The sequence below is a fragment of the Aspergillus vadensis genome, assembly GCF_003184925.1.
Source record: "Aspergillus vadensis CBS 113365 unplaced genomic scaffold BO88scaffold_3, whole genome shotgun sequence".
NCBI lineage: Eukaryota > Fungi > Ascomycota > Eurotiomycetes > Eurotiales > Aspergillaceae > Aspergillus > Aspergillus vadensis.
The window spans coordinates 375,394-398,215 of NW_020292041.1; the positions used below are offsets into that span (position 1 = coordinate 375,394).

The 22,822-nt window shown below is 52.7% G+C and overlaps 9 protein-coding genes across 9 annotated transcripts; 5 read left to right on the top strand and 4 right to left on the bottom strand.

The window, feature by feature from the left end:
* Nucleotides 1-236: 236 nt before the first annotated feature.
* BO88DRAFT_401716 (AP-2 complex subunit alpha) lies at nt 237-3,573 on the top strand. The gene is made up of 4 exons (XM_025705910.1): nt 237-911; nt 974-1,308; nt 1,365-3,283; nt 3,354-3,573. The coding sequence occupies exons 1-4, from the start codon at nt 460-462 to the stop codon at nt 3,459-3,461; spliced, it is 2,814 nt and encodes a 937-aa protein (XP_025566370.1). The 5' UTR covers nt 237-459; the 3' UTR covers nt 3,462-3,573.
* BO88DRAFT_401717 (YggS family pyridoxal phosphate enzyme) lies at nt 3,500-4,613 on the bottom strand. The gene has a single exon (XM_025705911.1). The coding sequence runs from the start codon at nt 4,535-4,537 to the stop codon at nt 3,719-3,721; it is 819 nt and encodes a 272-aa protein (XP_025566371.1). The 5' UTR covers nt 4,538-4,613; the 3' UTR covers nt 3,500-3,718.
* Nucleotides 4,614-6,821: 2,208 nt separating this feature from the next.
* Nucleotides 6,822-7,582, top strand: BO88DRAFT_165600 (uncharacterized protein). The gene has a single exon (XM_025701619.1). It carries the CDS (start codon nt 7,039-7,041, stop codon nt 7,408-7,410), a length of 372 nt encoding a protein of 123 aa, XP_025566372.1. The 5' UTR covers nt 6,822-7,038; the 3' UTR covers nt 7,411-7,582.
* Nucleotides 7,583-8,212: 630 nt separating this feature from the next.
* Nucleotides 8,213-11,933, top strand: BO88DRAFT_401720 (histone deacetylase hosB). The gene has a single exon (XM_025705912.1). It carries the CDS (start codon nt 8,401-8,403, stop codon nt 11,719-11,721), a length of 3,321 nt encoding a protein of 1,106 aa, XP_025566373.1. The 5' UTR covers nt 8,213-8,400; the 3' UTR covers nt 11,722-11,933.
* Nucleotides 11,934-12,118: 185 nt separating this feature from the next.
* BO88DRAFT_441200 (AN1-type zinc finger protein) lies at nt 12,119-13,328 on the top strand. The gene has a single exon (XM_025709855.1). The coding sequence runs from the start codon at nt 12,138-12,140 to the stop codon at nt 13,095-13,097; it is 960 nt and encodes a 319-aa protein (XP_025566374.1). The 5' UTR covers nt 12,119-12,137; the 3' UTR covers nt 13,098-13,328.
* Nucleotides 13,040-14,429, bottom strand: BO88DRAFT_165735 (thymidylate synthase). Its single transcript, XM_025701620.1, has one exon. The coding sequence runs from the start codon at nt 14,292-14,294 to the stop codon at nt 13,233-13,235; it is 1,062 nt and encodes a 353-aa protein (XP_025566375.1). The 5' UTR covers nt 14,295-14,429; the 3' UTR covers nt 13,040-13,232.
* A 126-nt stretch (nt 14,430-14,555) lies between these two features.
* Nucleotides 14,556-16,175, bottom strand: BO88DRAFT_449984 (tRNA-ribosyltransferase family protein; the record flags this gene model as incomplete). Its single annotated transcript, XM_025710534.1, has 8 exons — nt 14,556-14,739; nt 14,790-14,977; nt 15,023-15,100; nt 15,148-15,205; nt 15,251-15,571; nt 15,642-15,725; nt 15,781-16,031; nt 16,095-16,175. 8 exons carry the CDS (start codon nt 16,173-16,175, stop codon nt 14,556-14,558), a joined length of 1,245 nt encoding a protein of 414 aa, XP_025566376.1.
* Nucleotides 16,176-16,611: 436 nt separating this feature from the next.
* On the top strand, nt 16,612-18,942 carry BO88DRAFT_401723 (putative MFS transporter). Its single transcript, XM_025705913.1, has 9 exons — nt 16,612-17,116; nt 17,169-17,301; nt 17,348-17,423; nt 17,472-17,553; nt 17,598-17,700; nt 17,753-18,156; nt 18,208-18,377; nt 18,434-18,518; nt 18,582-18,942. Exons 1-9 carry the CDS (start codon nt 17,054-17,056, stop codon nt 18,897-18,899), a joined length of 1,434 nt encoding a protein of 477 aa, XP_025566377.1. The 5' UTR covers nt 16,612-17,053; the 3' UTR covers nt 18,900-18,942.
* A 1,934-nt stretch (nt 18,943-20,876) lies between these two features.
* Nucleotides 20,877-21,474, bottom strand: BO88DRAFT_449986 (uncharacterized protein; the record flags this gene model as incomplete). Its single annotated transcript, XM_025710535.1, has 3 exons — nt 20,877-21,031; nt 21,247-21,306; nt 21,414-21,474. 3 exons carry the CDS (start codon nt 21,472-21,474, stop codon nt 20,877-20,879), a joined length of 276 nt encoding a protein of 91 aa, XP_025566378.1.
* Nucleotides 21,475-22,822: the final 1,348 nt, after the last annotated feature.

Here is a 22,822-nt window from a genome sequence, read left to right on the forward strand (position 1 = left end):
GCTCGTCCCTGTCCCAGAGAGCTCGACCTTCTGATCGGAGCCATCTACCGGGCTTTTCACCATCTTCCTGCTCTTCTAACTCCCTGGACAGTCCCCCCTACCCCTCGATTTGCGATTCGACTGTCCGTCCCACCCTCCCCCCTGTCGCGCGTTCTCCGAAAGGCCACCCCCCCCTCCTCCTCCAGATCTCGGCTCCTCCACTTGGCTCACCATTGCCCTTGCGCCATGCTCCATGCACCATAGCCACTAAAGCGGAATTGACAACGAACAACCCCGAAAGGAGGGACTGGACATGATTGTATGACATACACTCATTTGGAGGAATCTCACTAGCGTGGTGTTTGCGCTTACATGACTCCGTGAAATTCAGGAACGACGAATCCGACAGCTCTCAATTTGATTTCCTGCTCTAATAATTGATCCTTGATCGGTCTCACGTCATATGCTATATCAGTCAACATGTCGTCTATGCGAGGTTTGGTTCAGTTCATCGCCGACTTGCGAAATGCGAGAGCGCGCGAACTCGAAGAGAAGCGGGTGAATAAGGAATTGGCCAACATTCGGCAGAAGTTCAAGGGTGGCAGTTTGAATGGTTATCAGAAGAAGAAATACGTTTGCAAGTTGCTCTACGTCTACATTCAAGGCTACGATGTCGACTTCGGTCACCTGGAGGCCGTGAACCTGATTTCCTCCAACAAATACTCCGAAAAGCAGATCGGTTACCTGGCGGTCACTCTCTTTTTACACGAGCAGCATGAACTGCTCCACCTGGTTGTCAACAGTATACGGAAGGATCTGTTAGACCACAATGAGTTGAATAACTGTCTAGCCTTGCACGCGGTTGCGAACGTCGGCGGAAGAGAAATGGGCGAGGCGCTTTCGACAGATGTCCATCGGCTCCTGATTAGCCCGTGAGTGCCTCTACGGTTCTTCTGTCGTCGGCCTTTTGCATTTCTGACTGACTGGGATCTAGTACCTCGAAGGCCTTTGTCAAGAAGAAGGCTGCGCTGACCCTCCTTCGACTGTATCGCAAGTTCCCCGACATTGTACAGAACGCTTGGGCGGAACGGATAATCTCCTTGATGGATGACCCCGATATGGGTGTCACGCTTTCGGTCACCTCGCTTGTCATGGCATTGGCCCAGGATAAACCCGATGAGTACAGAGGTTGCTACGTCAAGGCCGCACATCGCCTGAAAAGGATAGTGGTGGATAACGACATTGCCTCCGACTACCTTTACTACCGCGTGCCATGTCCTTGGATTCAGGTCAAGCTTTTGCGGTTGCTGCAGTACTATCCTCCAGCAGGTATGTCTTTCATGTATCATTATCGGCTGTATGTGCACCACTAAACAACTGAACAGAGGATAGCCATGTTCGCGAGATTATCCGTGAGTCTCTACAGCAAATCATGAACTTGGCCATGGATGCACCGAAGAATGTCCAGCAGAACAATGCCCAGAATGCCGTTCTTTTCGAGGCGATCAATCTCCTCATCCATCTCGATACCGAGCACAGCCTTATGATGCAAATATCTACACGTCTTGGAAAGTACATCCAGTCGCGAGAAACAAATGTTCGGTACTTGGGGTTGGAAGCCATGACGCATTTCGCGGCTCGGGCCGAGACTCTAGATCCTATCAAGAAGCACCAGAATATCATTCTCGGATCGCTCCGGGACCGCGATATCAGTGTTCGGCGCAAAGGTCTGGATTTGGTTTACAGTATGTGCGACACCACAAACGCCGGTCCGATTGTGAACGAGCTACTGCGCTACCTTCAGACGGCCGACTACGCCATCCGCGAGGAGATGGTGCTGAAGGTGGCTATTCTCACCGAGAAATATGCCACCGACGCGCAGTGGTACATTGACATGACCCTTAAGCTCTTGTCGCTGGCTGGAGATCATGTCAACGACGAAGTGTGGCAACGGGTAATCCAGATCGTGACCAACAACGAAGAGCTGCAGGCTTATGCAGCGCACAACTTGCTTGGATATCTGAAGACCGATTGTCACGAGAGCTTGGTGAAGATTGGATGCTATGTTCTGGGTGAATTTGGCCATCTGATCGCCGACAATCAAGGCTCAAGCCCCATTGAGCAGTTCTTGGCGCTGCAAGCAAAGATGATCACCAGCACCGACACGACCCGAGCGATGATCCTGTCCTCCTTTGTCAAATTTGTCAACCTCTTCCCCGAGATCAAGCCTCAACTTCTGCACATATTCCGTTTGTATAGCCACTCCCCCGATTCTGAATTGCAGCAGCGTGCTTTTGAATACCTGTCGCTGGCGACCCTTCCCACCGATGACCTCCTGCGCACGGTGTGCGACGAGATGCCACCCTTCTCGGAGCGCGCCTCGATTCTGCTTTCTCGGCTGCACCAGAAGACGGCCGGCACGACAGAGAAGAAGACGTGGGTGGTGGGCGGCAAGGATGCCAACGCCGACAAACAAGAGGTGCTCATGGCGCAGAACACGGGACTGAAGCGCAGCTTCACCACAATCGTCAATGGCCACAAGACCGGGGCCAATGGCACGACGGCCACGTCGGGGGCATCGGGCGACCTAGCAGGACTGGATCTCAGCGCCCCATCAGGCCCGCCGCCAAACATGGCCAGTGCAGCTCATCTCACGCCGGACTGGGATATCGGGTACAACCGACTCTACTTTGGCGATGAAGGTGTGCTGTTCGAGGATGCGCAAATTCAAGTTGGCCTGCGTTCCGAGTACCGGGGGCATATGGGTGTGGTGAAGATCTACATCTCTAATAAATCGTCCTACTCTATCGGGTCCCTCACAACGACGGTGGATAACCCGGCCGCACCTAACCTAAAGATTGACACGAAGAGTCTTCCCGATCCATCGGTGCCTGCCGTGGGTCAGACACAGCAGACGTTCTTGGTTGAGGGGCGCGGGCCGTTCACGGAAGCGCCGACGATCCGCATTTCATATCTTGCGGGAGCGCTCCAGGCCTACACGTTACAGCTGCCCATTCTCATGCACCGATACATGGAGCCATCGGCGTTGTCGGCAGAAGATTTCTTCAAGCGCTGGCGGCAAATTGGTGGGGGCCCGCTGGAGGCACAGAAAACATTTGGCGTTACGGCGCGACACAAGGAAATTGGCGAGTCGTTCACACGACGGGTGGTGGAAGGCTTTGGGTGGAAGATCCTGGACAACGTGGATCCGAATCCGAAGAACATCGTGGGCTGCGCAGTGTATCAGTTTGCTGAGGGCAAGACGGGCTGTCTCCTGCGACTGGAGCCCAACTATGAGAGATCGGTAAGCTTGCTCCCTTCACTATGTTAACCCCGTCGAGGACTGCAACGAGTGAGCTGACTATATGACTTAGATGTACCGAATCACGATCCGCGCGACACAGGAATCGGTGCCGCAGGCATTGGCCAAACAGATGGAGCAGAAGCTGTCACAGGGAGAGCGAGGAGACAGTGGGCGATGATGCTCGGGGTGTGTCATGCTGCATGTTTGATTCTTCGTACTCCGCCAGGTGGCAGTTGGCGGGGGGTGTATTTATTATTGATATCGCACATATATACCTGGGACATGCGGGACGCTTGTTCTTTTCTTTCATCTTAATGTACAGGCAGCAGTCGAAGTTACTGTCTTGGTTTCCCTTCCTATCCCGTCTCTTTTTATCCCCCTAGAATGCATGATGCTTATAGAACACGTCGTGATTCGTAACACCTTTTCATGGACTCAAACCACCCTGGCCTGATCCTTGGGCGGCCTATCCCCAAAGATAGTCGTCCCAACGCGAACCTCATCACTACCCAGAGCAATAGCGCCCTCGAAATCCTCACTCATACCCATACTCAACTCCAAGTTGGCCTCCTCCCCCAGCAAACCCAATTCCTTGACCACACGATCCCTGGTCTCCCTCAAACACACAAAATCCTCATTCTCATTCTCCGGCGTGGTAGCCTTCGACCTGGCAATTGCCCCAATGGTCATAACCCCCTGCAACCGCAACCGGGGACACTTATCCCTAATAAAGCGACATAATTCCAGCGCGCCGTCGCCCGGCTCAACCCCACTCTTATTCTCCTCCCCAGAGGTATTCACCTGCACGAACACCCTCAACCTCTCTTCATGATTGGTCTCCTTCACCTCAGCACTCCTCTCCCCCCACCCTTTATCCAACAACGACGCCTTCTTAGTACTATCTACGCTCTCGACGGCCCAGAGCGCGGGAGTATCTCGCGCCAGAGTCACGCATTTATTGCTCTGCAGGCCGCCGATGAAGTGCCATTTTATGGTGGTGGGGAGGAGACGGGCTTTCTCTTGGAGTTCTTGGAGGTAGTTCTCGCCAAAGTGGGTTTGATGTGTGGGTGGGTTGGTGGTGTGGAGGGTGAGGATGTCACTGGCGGGTTTGAGTTTGGAGACGGCGACGAGACGGGGTGGGGTGGTTTTTGGAGATGAGGTGGTTGCGGTGTTGATGCGGGCTGTTACGGTTGCGAGGTTGGTGAGGAGAGTGGTGGTGCGGGTGGGGGTGGAGGGGCGGATGGAGGTGGTCATTTTGTAGTAGTTGGTTTTCCCCCCGTTGGGTTGTGTTATGGGATCTCTGGTTCGTGAGGTTGGATGAGGATATAGAACAGTCCAAGTTACAGAGTAACAGGTGATGATAAGATTGACTGTTCGGGCCGATGCAGAGCTACGACGCTAGGCTTGTTTGGGAGTTAGTGTTACACGTGATGAAGTGAGGTTCAATTCGGATTCGGCTTTATTGTTCCGAAAGAGCACGTGGCTGACTAAGAGGGGGAAGGCGGGAAAGGCAGTTCGTGCTAACTAAGCTTAGCTAGTTGATTAGTTCCAGATTAACTAATCAGGTATCAGTAATCAATCAGTCGTGTCGTCATTCTGCAGCATTTGAAGGTTGAAAAGTCCATGGGTTTGGGGTTAGAGTTCGAGGTTACGTGTATGTGTGGTGTTGTTCTAGATGATCTACTATTATGCCACTCTTTGATGTCATTATTCCCTCTCCCCTCCAGATCCCAGCATGCAACGACAAAGCCACACGTTGCTCCTTACCCCCTCCATCCCCTTTCACCCCTCTCTTTCTTTTCTACTTTTCCACTTTCTGCCGGTAGATCACACTAGAAGCCCGTTTTGGGTTTCCCAAAACCGCCGCCCGGAGAGGGGGCTGTCAAGTCAGACCTTCGTCTTACTCCCGAACCCACTGCCAATTTCCATCGACTCCATCCGGCTCCATTTCGTCAAGGGACTATTTGTCTTCCGAGACCATTAGTGTTGACTATCTCGGCTGAAGGAGGAGCTCGTGGGTAACAATAGTCGCAGTCCCTCTCTTTCTCTTCGGAGCGGTCTAGCAACCAACTTAACCAACACGGGGCTTTTATGTCCGACATTATCTCCTTAAACATAGTACTAAAGAAATACAGATGCCTAGACCTCGTCTCGCCGGATGTTCGACTGCTATTTCTATCCGGTCCGTTTTATTCCTTTCATAATGGTGTTCCTTTTGGTTATTTTTTACCCCCTGATGCACGCACATACAAACACATATACTCCCCCTGATTTTTTATTATTAATACATTTTTTTTCTGCTCTTCTTTCTCTTTCATTTCCATGGTTGAAGCAGATTTTGCTTACCTTTTGTGCCTTTTTTTTTTTTGTTTGATGTTTCCTTTTATAAATTGACGTACCACTGACCACAACTCTGAAGTGACATTCCAATCCGGATGGACCGGGGAACCATCACGGAACTGAACCAAACAATTTCGAGAAAATAACAAAAAACGATTTATAAGAAGAAAATCCAAATGAAAAGGGTAACACTAAGTAAGAAAAGGACTCAGGAGCCATCCAAATTAGGCAATGCAGTTAGTAGACTAGGTCCCAGTTGGCTTGGGCTTCGATCGATACGACAGTCCGATCATCCCTCATTCTCCGTGGTAGCCGGGCCAGTGAGCATTTGTAAAAGTAGTCGTCGATTCCTCTTCGTCATGATGAACCAGGGTTGCTGCATCTCTCACCGTTTCCCTTCCCTCTCTTCCTGCATGAAGCCATCATTCTATCCTTCCATTTGGTACACTCTTTGACGCCCTACTCCACCACAGCGCTTGCAGCTGACGTCAAACACTCGCTCTGCACCAACTGTCTTGTCTGGACGGCTCTTTGCTGCTGCATTGTCATTCATTGCCCTTTCTCTCATGCTAGCTCTTTTTAAAGAAACAATCTGCCGTCATTCGCCTTCATTGATCATCCCAGTCTGCTTGAATGGAGTGGTGGTAGTTTTCCGCTGACTGACCGACCGACTGATTGACTGACTGACTGGCTCCCTTGCCCTCATTAACGCTCTACTCCCCTTCGCCTTTTCTCTCCCTCCCCACCTCTTCTTCCCTCACAACTCTTCCCCTCTTCTTGCTAAACACGCATTGATGAACCTGGGGATTTACCTCCCCTACTCGATTTTGATACAACAGTCCCGGAGACTGTCATCCCTCCAGCCTGGTTGTGCTGGAAGTGCGTCATATCAGCTCTTCCAACAAACCGCTTGACCCTCAAACCGAACCGCCCAGTCCAGACCCGCGGAACGCCGAGTGATCTCCATCCCTCCATCGTCATCTAGTGTATATCCTAACTATAAACCGCCTCTCGTCCACCAGCTCTCTACGCAGAATAGATTTTCAACTTACGAGACACGGCCAGCAAGAATCCACCTGCTTTGAAAGCAGTGTTACTACCCGCATTTTCACCACAAAAAAGGAGTACGACCGAGTACATTCTTGCACCTCTCTATTCAACCCCCTCTCCGGAAGACCGCGGAGTCAGAAGAATCCCGCACCAAATCCACACCGACTCAAACCCTCTTCAGCGCGGCCGGTCTTTGGGCACGAATTGCTTCTTGGTGGATCTAGATTCGACCGTTTAAACTTCCGGCACATTTGATCTCTCGCTTTCTTTTCTCATTTTGTGAAATTTACTTTTTCTGCACTGCCTCCCATCCACCAACTCATCACACTACCCGCTTCTCTGCCCTCTACACCCCCTCATTCAAGATGTGCCGCCAGTACTTTATGGTCTATGAATGGTGCCGGTGTGAAGAAGACGCCGGCCAACAGCTCTGTTCCTCGCGCAACAATGAGAACAATTACTGCCCCGAAACGTCCATTCAGTTGGTCCACATGCACTGTTTCTGCTACGGACACGCAACTCACGGCTTCAAGTCGGAGCGCAAGTTGCGCAAGCAGGAGCGCAAACAGGATCGCAAACGCTTCTCAATGCTGAGCTTTACAGACAAAAGCGACAGGAGCGACAGGAGCGACAGGAGCGAGCCCAGTGCGTCCAGCGAGTCCAGCGAGCAAAGCTTACCGACTCCACGGAAGAAGCGATGGTCCTTGTTCGCTAGCTTACGGTCGCGGACCTTTTAAGCTGCCTTTGACGTGGCCGAGTGTGTTTTTTGCAATCGTTTTATTTTCCTTTGTGAATTGGGGTATTCTGTGAATCATCAGCACCGGTGTTTGGATGCATGGATCATCTTTCTCCTTTGGGTGGGTTCGGTTCGGGCGTTTCTCGGGGTTTATCGTCTTTTTGCTTTTCATGAGGTCGGGCGGGACTTTGCACAATCCCGATGAGAAAAAAAGAGACTTCTTCATACCCTCTCTTTGGTGTTTATTTTGGGAGGGGCATATACATTGGAGTGACAATGTATGTTATCTGGATGGATTGTAGATAGATTGACTGCTCCGATCGGATCGGGAACGATCTGATTGTGATGCGCGAACCCCGGATGATGCATGGATTATTTGGGGGCAGCAATAAGACGATCGACTATTGTCTGACCAGTGATTATTGGAGACCACATTGGCCCCGGTCAGGGATGATGGGTCACATTCTCGACAAGTTCCTGCAAGACACCCTTGGAAGGACTGCTTTAGATGCAGCAGTAGTATCTCCAGTAGAAGTAGAGATTAAAGTAGAGAGGCCAAGTGGAGCGCAATCCCGGATGGATCGCCGGCCCCTGAACCTGGAAAGTTGGAAGCTTGATTGTTGAAGCTTGAAGAATGAGGGGAAACCCTGCATTGCATTGATTGATTTGATGGAATGCAAATTGATTGATTGACTTATGGAGGGAGGGAATTGGGTTTGAGTTCCCGTGCTTGTTGTTATCTTGTCTGCCTCCCTTTCCCTTTCTCTCTCTGTCTCTCTTCCTCTCTTCTCTCTCCCTCCTTCCCCCCTCCTCCTCGTCCTCCCTATCTATCCCTGAGTATTCAACTCCCTCCCCATCTACCAACCCTTGTCGCATTATATTTCTCTTTTATTTCTATCTAGTTTCTATAATTCTATAATTCCACCAATCCAAATTACCTCTCTACTCCACCTACAGAACATCCACTGAGCAACCCCCCGATGGGCCCAATATGGACCCCTCCAAGCGCCATGAGCCCACCTCATTCACTGCGGCTTCATCCCCCCCAGCAACCGAGCCCCCGCTGTCTACAGACGACGTGACTGCCTCAACTCAGAGACTAAGCTATCCCTCTCTACACGCCATGTCCCTGCCTCCCTCATCTCCTGGACTCTCGTCAGCCGCCCTGTTATCGCCCTCCGATCCCCCCGCGCGTGCTGTCGTGACCCAGGCGCATCCCACCCCTCGTCGCATCCCCAGCTCCAGCTCCTTGGCCGATGAGCGTCGCAAGTCCTCCCCCAGCCTGAAGAAACGCTCATCCACCGCGTCGCTACGTTCTAACCGTGGAGCGTCCACTTCACCCCGCCCCAGCTTATCCCGACACTCTTCATCCTCGTTCGGCACCTCCCCGACGAGCGCGTCCGCCCCCCACCCAAACATGGCCAAGAAGGCTCATCGGACAGCGTCGGCGGAGCATTCTGTCGCTGCAGCTGCAGCAGCATCCATCGCAGCAGAGTCCTTTCGCAAAGAAGTGGCCTGGCATCAGTCCGCAAAGCCACAGTCGCAGACACTCGTGCTCGTCCATGATGCGTGTTATGGCCATCGCTTCTCGCGCCCGCGAACCTCCCGCGCGGCGCTTAACTCTATCGTCGAGCGCCCCGAGCGCATCCAGGCCAGTGTGCTGGGCATTTCGGCCGCATATGTTCGACTGGCCCGGCGGCATGCAGGAGGCACATTCGCTCCTCATCCTGATCTCAATCCGCAGCAGCTGCCGGTGCCGCCATTCCAGATTCGCAAGACGGCGCGGACTCTGTCGCTCAGCTCGCCTGCTGTCACGCATGTGCATGGGTCCAAGTGGATGGAGGACCTAAAGACCATGTGCGATGCAGCCGAATCCCGGCTTGCGTTGAACGGCAAGGAGTTGGTCCGCCCTCGCAGCGCCGGCAAGGACAGCGCCGCCACCAATGCACCTGCCTTTCACGAAGGAGACCTCTACTTGTGCTCGGAATCCTTGAGCGCGTTCGAAGGCGCCTTGGGAGGTGTCAGTGACGGCGTGGACGCGGTCATGGGTCCGGGCCCAACCAAGCGAGCGTTCGTCTGCATCCGCCCGCCCGGTCATCATTGTTCCGCAGGTCATCCGTCAGGGTTCTGCTGGATTAACAACGTCCATGTGGGCATCTCGTACGCGGCCATGACTCATGGCTTGACCCATGCCGCCATTCTCGACTTTGATCTGCATCATGGAGACGGATCGCAAGATATCGCCTGGCAGCAGAATCACAAAGCGGTGACTGCGCCGCGGAATGCGGCCCCTCATCGAAAGACCATGGTGGGATACTTTAGTCTGCACGACATCAATTCCTATCCGTGCGAAATGGGGGAGCCGGAAAAGGTGCGCAACGCGAGTGTGTGTATTGACAAGGCCCATGGCCAGTCCATCTGGAACGTGCATCTAGAGCCGTGGAAGTCGGACAAAGAATTTTGGGACCTGTATGCTGCCAAGTACACTGTGCTGATCGACAAGGCGCGTGCATTCCTGCGCATGCATACCGAACGTCTGGCCAACACGCCCAATGGACCTCCGCCGAAGGCAGCCATCTTTATTTCAGCCGGGTTTGACGCGAGTGAGTGGGAGGGCGCCGGCATGCAGCGCCACCAGGTAAATGTGCCCACCGAGTTTTATGCCAGGTTCACGGCCGACGTGGTGCGGATGGCGAACGAGGAGGGCCTGGGGACGGATGGGCGGATCATCAGTGTTCTCGAGGGCGGCTACAGCAATCGTGCATTAACCAGCGGTGTACTCAGTCATTTGTCTGGGCTGGGAGATGCAAAGGGCAGCGCCCATGATCTGGATGAGCGGCAGATTGATCGTCTCGCGTCAGAAATGACAGATCGTCTGGGCCTGTCTGATTCGGCAGAGGGGCGGTCGGTGACTGAACCGATGTACAACAGTGAGTGGTGGTCACCAGGCGTGCTGGAGGAACTGGAGGCGCTGGTTTATTCACCGGCAGCACCTGTCAAGCCCCGGGAGAAGGCTGTACCGACCTACTTGACCACAACGCAGTCATTTTCTGCCAAAGTGGTCAATCCCCCGCGAGACCGCAGGTCGACCGGTTCGCACTCAAGCCCAGAGCCGGAAGTACCGTCTCCACCCCCGCCAGTCGGCTGGGCGACGGCCACGCATGAGCTATGCAAGGTCCTGGTCCCGACCGGTCGGCAGACGACGAGCTGTCGACCAGAAGAGCTCAATGCCGAGGCATCGCGCCTGCGACGGGAGCGTCAGACAGCAGCGGATGCAGCCTCCACAAGCGCGACCACGGCTGCGGTTGCAGCTGCAGCTGCAGCTGCGGCTACAACTACAGCTACAGCGACGGCGTCGACCGCAGAAGACAGCCGGATGAAGCTCCGTGTGCGAAAGCCCAAGCCCTCGCTGCCTGCCTCGCCTCCGACCGAGACAGTCAAGCGCCCTGCAGCTCGTGGCAGTCGGAGAACCACCATCGACGCAGCGCCAGACATAGCTTCCGCAGTACAGACACCCGGTCGCGTGGCCCGCAGGAAGAGCGCAGGAGCCGGGTCAGCAGTATCGACGCCAGAGCCGACCGGGCCCAGACCCGCGTCGAGTGCCGCGGTGCGCAAGACCAGTACTTCACAATCCAGCACACCTCGACTATCCTCAAGTCCGAATACGCCCCCTGTGCCGCGGGTGCCGCCGGCTTTTCTTTCCGCTGAAAGCGAAGGGTCGCCGAATCCTGATGGGACCCAAGATGATCTGGACAGTCTGACAGCCGGGGTACGCAAGCTGCATATTAAGTTGAAGGTCCCATCGCCAGAAGAGAACGCAGCCAGGGAGAGAGAAAGAGAGAGACGAGCAGCGGAAGAGCGGAAGCGCGCAGCCTCCAAGGCCAGTTCAAAGACGCAAACGCAGACGCAGACCCCCAAGTCGCCTCGCAAGCCCGCTGGTCGGGCACTGAGCTCGGCTTCAAAGGCGGCCCGGTCTGCAGCGAAGCCTGCACCAGTGGCAGTTCAACCAGAGACAGAAGTCAAGGACGAGCCATCGATTGTTACGCCTGTGACCTCGTCACCACCGTCCGTGAGCAAAGTTGAAAGCAGTACCACCAACGGCTGGGACAGAAGTGAGCCCGAGGCTGCAGCTAGCATGGTCATGTCGCCGCCATTGACACCAGGGCGTCCGCCATCGGCATTGTATTCACCTCCCGGAATGACACTGGCGCGGGACGGATTGCCGGTGATGATGTCAAGCGGGGTGATACCATTTGCGGAGGCCGTACGGAGGGATGAGCAGGGGGAGGAGGGGAAGGGAGGTAATACTTAATTATCGTTGTGATTCACTCATTGATTTTCCTTGTGTTGGACTTGATACTTGTGATATTTGTTTGATATACCCCTCGTGTTGGAGTTTTCCATGTCATTCCTTCTTTCCTCTCTATGTCAGAAAGAATTAAAATTAGCAGAATAATTAATCGATTGAATGCTGCACATATCTCCGAGCAATCTCCGATCCGATCAGATAAAGTTGTGCACCGCCACGCTGAGTCATTTGCCTCTCTTTCTCTCTCCGCATGACTCCCGCCGCCAGGCGCTTCCAGCATCTGCCTGAAAGAACATTATTAAACATTTACTTACTCTTTTCGATCTACGGAGTATTCTTCCCTCCATATATCTCAACTCTCACCTTTCCCCTCCCTACCTCCCACTCTCAACCAACCATACCCAGAAAAACCACCAAAAATGTCCCCAATACCCACCCCCAACCAAACCACCTCATCATCAACAACAGCAGCAACAGCAGCAGCAGACGCCGACCTCGACGCCATCGGCTCCCACTGCTCCCTCCCAACCTGCAACCAACTCGACTTCCTCCCATTCCGCTGCCCCTCCTGCAAGGGGACATATTGTCTAGAGCACCGGACCGAAACGGCGCATAAATGCCCGAATGCCCGAATTTCACCCTCACCGTCCACAACAACAACCTCTACATCCACAACCACGCAACAACAGAAACCCAATATATACACCGCAGATCAATGCGCGCATATCTCATGCAAAACACTCATTAATACTCTCACTGACCCTGGTGTGCGGTGTGATCAGTGTCGGAAGGAGTATTGTCTCAGACATCGGTTGAGGGAGGGGCATGATTGTCGGCCTGTTTCTATTAATGGTAGGAATGGTGGTAGGGGAGGGAATGCGGGGGGAGTAGGTGGAGGGACGGATACGTTGAAGTCGATGTTTGGGAAGTTGCGCGCTTGGGGGAATAAACCTTCCTCTTCTTCCTCTTCATCTACCAGTGGTAGTGGTGGTAGTGGTAGTGGGAGGAAACCACCCAGCCGCGCAGTGCAACTGAACAGCATGAAACGCACCGCCAAAGGAGAGAACAACATTCCCAGCGACAAACGGATCTATCTACATGTTGTGGGGACGAGCGAGACGACGAATAAGCCGGCGACGGATCCGCCCAGGGGAGACTTTTTCTTCGATGAGAGGTGGAAGGTGGGGAGGGTGTTGGATGATGCGGCGAGACGGTTGCAGGTAGAGAATGTGAATAATCGCGGGGGAGGGGAGGAGGAGAAGTTGAGGGTGTTTCATGTAGAGGGGGGAGTGTTTTTGGAGTTTGGGGAGAGTGTGGGTGCGAAGGTGAAGTCTGGGGATACGGTTGTGTTGTTGAGGGGGGCGGGGGTTATTTTATAGGAATTCCCCCGGAGGGATATGGTGGTGTAGAGGGGGAAATGTAGAGTATATACCCTTGTTTGCTTTGCTTGCTATTTAAACATATTCATCTATCACTGTCTTCTTAACTCTATATACGCTGTAGTATAGTATCAGCTAAACGCTCATCTTCATCTTGATCGCCTTATGCGGCTTATACCCAATGACCTCAAATTCCTCCTCCTTCCACCCATCCACAACCCCACTACCCCTATCCCCCCTCTTAATCCTCACCTCCGGAAACGCCACCGGCTCACGCTCAATCTGCTCCTTCAACGCCTCCACATGATCCAAATAAACATGAGCATCACCCAAGGTATGCACCAATGTCCCGGGAACCATATCAACCGCATGAGCCAACAAATGCGTCAACAACGCATAAGAAGCAATATTAAACGGCACACCAAGTCCCATATCCGCACTCCTCTGATACAACAAACAATCCAAATGGCCCTTCCCCCACTCCCCATCCCTAACCACCCCGGTTTCATCCCTCTTCGCATCCGGAAACCTAACATAAAACTGCGCAAACATATGACAAGGCGGCAGAGCCATAATCCTCATATCCTTCGGATTCCACGCCGACATGATAATCCTCCGATCGAACGGATTCTCCTTCAACTTCTTCACCACCTCCGCTAACTGATCCACACCCTGACCGGTATAATCTGTCTTGGCGTCGACGTATTCCGCCCCGAAATGTCTCCATTGGAAGCCGTACACGGGACCCAAGTCGCCCACTTCCCGGTGCGAGAGACCTACTTTGTCCAGGTATTCGCGCGAGCCGTTGCCGTCCCAGATCTTGATCCCCGCTTCGCTGAGGGGCACGGAGGAGGTTGTGCCGGAGATGAACCAGAGGAGTTCGGCGAGGACGGCGCGCAGGAAGACCCGTTTGGTGGTCAGGAGGGGGAGGATCGGGGTGTATGGTTCTTCTTCTGAGGTGGTGGAGGGTTTGGAGAGAGAGAAGCGCATCTGTGGAGGGGCGAAGATTGAGCGTGTGCCGGTGCCGGTGCGGTCCGGGCGGTGCTCGCCTTCTGCGAGGATGCGGCGGATTAGGTTCAGGTATTGGTGTTCTTCGTGGGTTGGGTCGTGGGGAATAGGCTGGGGAGTGGTAGTGGTGGTGGTGGTGGGTTGGGGAGTTGACTCCTGTGTGGGGAGGGTTTCGGCTGAGGGCGCCATTTTGTATAGTTCCCTATGGTGGCTTCTTAATGTTTTGTGTTTTGTGTGTTGTGGTATCTTGGTATGGGGTATAAGTGATGTGTAGAATGTGTCTGGGGTGAAGTGGGATGGAGGAGTAAATGATGGATTGACGCGCCCGCGACGCGCCACGTGGTCATGTGACCGTGTCGTCGGGTGTAATATCCGATCTCGGAGGTACAAAGTATAGATCTTAGAGATGGAACAGTAGCATACGACTCTGTTTATCTGGTATCTGGTATCTTACTCCATCAAATCTACTCCCACTCCCCGCAGTGCTGTAACTACCCACTCCGGGTAATTCGTCTTCTCTCCATACAACTTCCCAAAGAAGTCGCGCAAAAACGCCGGGAACCGGTCCTCTATGATGGCCTGTCGCGCCGATCCCATCAGCGACAGCAGATAGTGCACGTTGTGCATCGTAAGCCTGTTCATTAGTACACATCATACCATACACACTCTGGAATGCCAACTTACAGATGTGCTCCCACGGTTTCCTTAGCCGCCAAATGGTGCAGATATGCCCGCGTAATGCCCAGTCCACCCTGCTCCTTCGGGAGACAGATGCTGCAGGTGCAGCCCTCCTGCACCGGCCCGAAGTCCTCTGCGAAAGACCGGTGGCGCAGGTTCAATGTCCCTGTCGGGACCACGGCGTTGCCGAAGCGCTAAATGAATCAGTCAAGGTACATCAGAAGGGGGTTAAAACGTACAGCCGTCCGTGTCGGCCAGACACAATCAAACATGTCTGCGCCGAGCGCAACTCCCATGATCAAGTCCTCCGGATAGCCCTAACCAGGTCAGCCTGCACATACACCCTCTGAACCGAACAACCTACCACGCCCATCACATATCGCGGCTTCTTCTCCGGAAGCAGTCCCGTGCAAGTATCCACCCTGACCTATTAGCCCAAATCCACACAGACAAAGGATACAACATACACCCTACAAAAATCCTCCTTCGCCTCACCACCCGAAAGACCACCAATGGCAATTCCCGGTGTATCTCGCGCCACCATCTCCTCGCAGCATTGTTTCCGCATCTCCAAATCCAGTCCACCCTGGATAATGCAAAACAGATTCTGTCTCTCCGGGTACTTATGTGCATCAATACAACGATCCAACCAGCGAACAGAACGCTCCATGGCTTCATAGATTCTCGCCTGGTCCGGCGAAGTGGTCGCGATCACGTCGTCCAATTGCATGATAATATCAGATCCGATCGAATTCTGTAACGAGATGGAATGTTCGGGGGTGAGCAGCCTTCAAAACTACCATTAGCTTATCTCCAACCACAAACACAGCCTACCCCCCAAAAAAGGGGATAACGAACATCGGTGTGCCATCATGAGGACTCAAGAACCGTACACCCTCCTCCGTAACAGTCGCAAGTTTAAGCAAGGACACCATTTGGAATCTGTCTCCGTCAGTTGATCCGATCATCACGGAGGTATAGGCGATATCAAGCGCACCCTCCACTATCCGTGAGAATATTCCGATCCCATCCCTGCAACTTATGCGCCCCGCCTACGGCATCCAGCACCGCCTGTCCGGGTTTCAATCCAAGGTGGTAGGTATTATTCAGACAGAGCTGGCATCCCGTCTGGCGGAGCTGGTCGTACGTCAAGCCCTTCAGGGAGGCCTGGGTTGCGACGGGCATGAAGATAGGGAGGGGGACATCGCCATGGGGGAGGCGGAGGGTACTGGCGCGTGCTTTTGTTGTCTAGGTATAGATAGTAGTCAGCATACGATGAGATTCTCAACCAGATTGGCGTAGCGAGCATACTGAACACTTGGCATGTAAGTCAAAAGTCAATGCCGAAGGCATGGGTTTGCGCGTAGGAGTGGTGGTCGTGGCAGTCGACATGGTTGCGATAGTAGGAGCCCCGCTCGGAGCTGGAGCTGGAGCTGAAGAGGGGATGATGCGGGCAAGGCTTGATGTTGTTGCCGATTTATATAGGGTTGCAGGGGTGGTGGATAGTATCGCGCCTGGGCGGCAGCTTCTTATCCGGTTCTGTGCGGTGACTCGAGCATACATTCATGAAATACCCAGAAGCATGGCATTCTCTGTCTGTCAGCGACTCTTTTTGTCTTTCTTGTCTTGGATCAATATCAGTGGTGTTTGCATGGTTTGTATGTTTTGCATCGAATGGTATTATACCAGGAATGCTGTCACGACTATACAGAATTACAATACAGACATCTTCCCCGCATTTACTCCGTCTCCCCCATTCCATAGTATTGCCGGTCCCTGCGGAGGATTCCCTGGAGAAGACGATCTTTTCTCATCTTCATGACAGTCCAGGACATCCCCACATCTACCTACGAGTGCATTCTCACCTGCTCAAGAAAATGAAAGATTACAGCCCAATTCTATCCTTCCAATCAATCAATGGCAAACAAACCTTGCATACCCGACTGACTCGCCCGCAGCAAAAGGAACTTCCGCTCAACTGAGCCAATTTTGCCGATCAGCCACTAGCAAGCAGCCATGCAGCTTAAGTAGCCTTTGGGGATGGCGGTCTGCCTCCGGTTCGGGGCTAGCCAAGCTGGACTGAGTTGGAGTCAGCCGGTCTGTCGGTCTTCTGGCGTGGAGTTTTCTGCACTCTCTTTTCCTGTCTGTCTCCCTCTGACGCACGGTCGAGTCACGGAGATTTACGTGGTGATCTATTGCGTTAAGGGGTGCTGCTACTGATTCACCATTGTTGAGCTTCACGACAGACCTGTCTCGCTCAAGACACCACAATGAGTGGGGAAAAGAACTTGGACCACGCTGAGAGCGTGCAGGATGTTGAGGTTGCTCCGCAGGTGGGCTTTCTAGCTCTCCTAATCAAATCACAGTCTTCTAATGGCAATCCAGGTAACGCAAGAGAGCTACGCTGGGATAGATCTCAGCACTCGCGAGAAAGCCCTGGTCTGGAAGCAAGACCTGCGGATTGTGCCACTCTGCGCAAGCATCTATCTTCTCTGCTATCTGGATCGTTCCAACATAGGTAATTGACACCCTAGGGCATGCAGCAAAGTATACTGACGGACCAGGAAATGCCAAAATCCTCAACCAAGACACCGGCAATGATCTCCTCTCGGAGACACATATGACTTCGTACCAGTACACGTAGGTACCTCTGCTGTCAAGTTGACTGGACGACTGCTAATGATGCAGTGTCGCGCTCATGGTGTTCTTAATCGCGTATGCGCTGTTCGAAGTGCCCTCCAATTATCTGCTCAAGAAGTTGAAGCCCAGCGTAAGTCACACCCATTCCGGTCAGAGCAACGCTAACGAGAACAGAGATGGATCGGATTCCTCATGCTGTCCTGGGGAGCTACCACAATGGGCTTGGGCGGATCGCACAATTTCTCCCAGGTGACTGGTATTCGATTCCTGCTCGGAGGTAATAGATTGAACATCGACTTCTTTAGAACCTGCTGACCCTGACATGACAGCCACGGAGGCCGGCCTTTTCCCCGGGCTCGTCTACTACCTGACCTTCTGGTATCGGAATTCAGAGAGGTCCATGCGCGTTGCTCTCATCCTAGCATCCGCCACCCTCGCGGGTGCTTTCGGCGGTGCCATTGCCTATGGCGTAGGACATATGAACGAGGTCCGCGGGCTATCAGCATGGCGATGGCTGTTCATCATCGAAGGCGCTCCATCGTGCGCCTCGGCCTTTCTCGTCTGGTTCTTCCTCCCTGACTATCCCGAGTCGGCGTCGTGGCTCAGCCCGGAAGAGAAGGATCTTGCTATCCACCGATTGAAAGAGGAAGGCTCTCATGGAGCGGCGAAGGCTATGAGCTGGGAAGAGGCAAAGGAGATCCTGACGGATTGGAGACTATACGCGCATTATATAGTTAGTTCTCCCAGTGCATATCAGCGACAGACCCTAACAATGCTGGTATAGGTTTATTTCGGCATCTCGACCCCCTTCTCCAGTCTTTCCCTCTTCACCCCTGCCATCGTCAGTGGCCTTGGGTATGCGGATTTGCGGGCCCAGCTCATGACAGTACCGCCATGGGCTGCTGCCTATGTGGTAACTACAGTCGTCGCATGGTCCGCCGACCACTTCAACAGGTATGTAGTCACCTGCTTCAGACCAGGGCGATACTGATATATGAACCGAAACACAGCCGTGGTCTGCACTCCGCCCTCTTTGCCTTTATCGGAGCCATGGGTTTCCTCGCATCTGCCGTTCTTCCCGCAGACGCATACTTGGTACGCGCAAGCATTCAACCCAATCCAGCCATTATCCAGATCATCCACTAATTCCCACAACAGCACCGATACGGATGTCTCGTAGTCGCAGCAAGCGGCTCCTTCGCCTGCATTCCGCCCTTACTCGGCTGGCTGTCTGCCAATATCCGCTCCACAGCAGGGACCGGCCTAGCTATTGCATTGAACGTGTCATTCGGGGCGCCGGGACAAATCGTAGGGGTATGGATATACAAATCCGACGAGGAGAAGAAGGGTTATCCGACGGGACATTGGACGAATGCGGCGCTGCTGCTGATGGTCACGGTGGGGTGTATTCTGCTGCGACTGTATTATGGATGGAGGAACAAGGCGACCAAGGGTGGTGAAAGGTTTGCTTATTGATGGATTGACTGCGTGCTAATTGTCAGGTTAGTATATCATGAATAGTATATAATTGAAGTTAGGATGATTCTGTCAATCTGGTTAGAGTTCCTGTATTGGAGACACATACTCACCAGCAACAATTGTTCATATCTACCACATTACTTGCCAGGTATTCCTCAGATATATTCCACCACTCAGTCGCCAATTGTGCAATCCGAGTAATTCGTGGCCAAGTCTCTCGAGGTAGGACGGTGAACGAGTCATGCTAGTGCGAAAAAGAAAAAAAGCAAAAGGGACTAGAAAGAAAAAGGCAGTTAGTTCTCACCAACTCAAAAACAAGTGATCCGGTGGATGCCAATTGGAGCAACCGTGCCCCAATTCTGCAGAGAAAAATGTCTCCCAAAGTAGATAGTAGACACCATGGCAAACCATACCTCATTGCCATCTACCGTATGGTGTGAAGGGTGCGCGGGTCCCACGGAGAATAATAAATGAATGATTGGCATGCGAACCATGGAACCGGAGAGACTGGCGGGCGGGCGGGCACAACACGTGAAGGAAATAAGGTTAAGCTCAGGGCCATGACGGGTTGCTAAACCAGAGGTCTGGTTTGCCAATATCCAGTAGGTAAGAAAAAGTAAGGTTTCCTCCCTTCTCCTGGAGGGTTATAGGAACAGCAACCACTATTGAACACCACCCGCTAAGCACTATCCAGGCCTGGCATCCCAGGGGTTTGGGTGCTGTGGATATTTCCGCGTCTGACAAAACTCCCGAACTGGCGGTGGGACCTGAGGGTCTCCCACTTTTCTTTTCTTCACTTTAGCGCTGACTGACTGATTGACTGGGCTGGTCTTGAGGAACTGCTCGGCTCCCAAATAGAAAAATAAACCAAAAATTTAGATTGATAGCATGACTTCATTCAAAAGTAGATGGGATAACTGTGAAAATAAAAAATAAGAAAAATGAACCCCGGCAGACATTAGTCTCTACACCAATTCATGGAGGGGCTATTCCCAACCAGGCACTGTCGCCAAAAATAAGAAAGACACAACGGTCTGGAATAGATGAAAAGAAAACAATTCCCGAGAAGTTCCCTCAACTCCGCCCATAAACGCTGTGAGAACTAAAAAGGAAAAAAAGAGAAATATTTTTTTCTTTTTCCTTTTCTTTTCTTGTTGTTTTGTCAAATTCCCACCCTCCCCTGCCAGCATTCAGTTATCGCACAGCAAGTCGCTTCTGCCCTGCACTGACGATCGCTTGTCCAGTATGCATGGGCGATGGGGGCCTCTCTGCTTCATGACCAAGCGGGCATAGGAAGGGAAAGTAACAGATAAAAAAAAGACCGGCAGCATGAACCGCTACCATGATGAAGGAGGAAAGAGAATAAAGGCCTCAAAACTGACTCGGTCAAACTGTCAAAAAAGCTCGCACATCGCACGAATCTGTTCTGTCGTCCTAAAGCATTCGTTCGGGGCCCGACTGTCGGATTTAAAGAACTGGCGCAGATGACAACAGAACTGTCAAATGCGCTCGCCGCCTGCGGATTGAATCAAATCAATATGACCGGACCATCCGAGCCGACTCCGGCAAGGGCACACTGCAGAACAGACAGGGGCCAAGGTTCATCCGCTCAACGGTAACCTTCTTCCCGCAGGAAGTGAGCCTCGCCCATGTCCACAATCCACCCCATACCGTTGTCGTGCCATTCTGCGTTGAAAAATAATCAAAGGAATCGAGCGGGGGAAGAGCAAACAAGTCTCGAGAACGAAGAGGGAAAGGTCAATTGTCGACATCCGAAGTGTTGTACATATCTGCGAGACCCGAGGAGTAGGCATCAATCCGGATGGCGTCGTACATAACAAGCAAACTGGGCGTAGAAATAAAATAATCATAAAAGAACCGGAATAGACGAGAGGGAAGGAGAGGAGAGAGACATGAGTCATTCTCCCGGTGAACATCCAGACAAGATCTAGAAATACAGCCTCTCGACGAACATCAAGGGTTGTTGGTCAACTTCCTCCAAGCGACCTCAGCAGCATCTTCTCGGGCATTGTTATCACCATCGAAGAAGTATCGTCCCGGAATCGTCCACGGGACTCCCGGGACATGGTGCCGAACGGTGACCTTGGAGGTCCAAGCTGTGCGACCTCCTGAACAGCGACACATCCGTCAGTATAACCAGACCTTTTGCTTGAAATGAGGAGGCTCAAATGTCGGTGAAGCAGAGCTTAGCTTCGCCATCACAGGCACACTGTGGGCAACAGCAAGCAGTGAGGGGCAAGGAAAGGACAAGGAACTCCCAACAACGAGGGGTAATCAGGAGGGTTGACGGCTTGGGGGTGGAAAGGAAGGAAGGGCTTCTCACCTCGACGATCAGATTCGTAATTGTAAAACGGCTCCTCCAATTTGTTCTCCAGGCAGTATACTTTGCGAGGGAATCAGGGTTAGTTGACTTGGACGAAGAAGGGGGCCGCCGTAACGGCTAAGTCGAAAGTGCAGAGAGGAAGATTATTGCAGCGGAGTGGGGCATACTTTTAAGTCTGTCCTGCCATATCTTGCTTTCCTTTGCGGCCTGCGAAGTCTTGGTAGCCATGATGAAGGATGTGTGTGTGTGTGTGTTTTCGTAGTAGAGAAAACAATTGAGAAGAATGACTGGCTTTGGGTTTTCACCAAAGAGAAATCAAAGCGCAGATCTGAATTGGGTTCGATATCCCACAACGGTTGGAGAACAAAACTCTCTCACACGGCAGACAATACTTCACACCCTGAGTAATTGAAAATAATAGGAAGGGGGGTTTTCGACCACACAACACCAATGGATGGTCAGATCTGTCAAAGTAGAAAATGAATAGGACTAATGAGGGTTCAAGATGAAAAGATAGAAAATTTTTGCCCGGCTATGTTGCTTCGTCTTGACTTTGCTTGGGGGAGTTTGCGAACTGGTCTGCCCTTTCAATCGAACAGCGTCGATAGACCTGGGAAGCGGGGAGTCATATAAACTGTGGGCCATCCCTCCCAAACCCCAAAATGTCACTGTGCAAGCAGGACCAGTTTGGCGTGACAAACACGGAACCTAATCATCAAACCTAACGGACGGGCTTATGCATGCCGATGTGGACATGGCACAGTGTCAGCAATTTCTCCCCCTCCTTATCCTCCTCCACTCAGGGAACGCCAGTTGCATGGAGTACATGCGGATCATTTTGAGGCTGCAAGCTGGAACGGGCCGGCGCACGCCGATTGAATGTGTGCCCTTGAAGAAACGCCAGGAGACAGGGAATAGGACCGCTAGTCTCCACCTAGGCCAGATCTACTGACAGACAGGGGGGGTTTGATGGGGGATAATCCAAGACAAAGAAATGAAGCTGTGATACAGGGGGTAAAACCGAAAATCTGCCAGTTCGCAGCCAGTGTTGTTTGACAACTCAGAAAGGACGCCTGGACTCCCGGTCATCGTGGCTCGAGTTCTGTATCTCCTGTGCCGCAAACGATGTATACATCGGGTAGGAACAAGCCACTCGCCTCATAGACGCTCTTCAGGAAGGAGGACCGTCTCTTTCTGGAAGGCATGGGACGGTTGACGGGGAACCTGAGAAGGCCTAGTAGTTGCCCAAAAGCGGAGGAAGGGGACCCATAGACCGAATAGTGACGAATCGAAGCCAGAGTATAATTTTATGTCGACCAGTTGGGCCACTCAGAATATTGGAAGCGGGCCCAAAGACCAGCGTGCCAGCTCATCAAAAAGACTCGAATCAGAAAAATTTGAGCCATTGTCAATTTTTAGACCCATCAAATGGTTACCCTCAGCCCTAGAACGAAACGGTCATTGACCGGGCCGCTCTGCATGGGTACTTGTTATCGGGAAGGGGGCTGCAGATTCCAGGGTGGCCAGAGCTTACTCGATGGCATCACTATAACCCGGAAGGGGGAAGAAGCGAAAC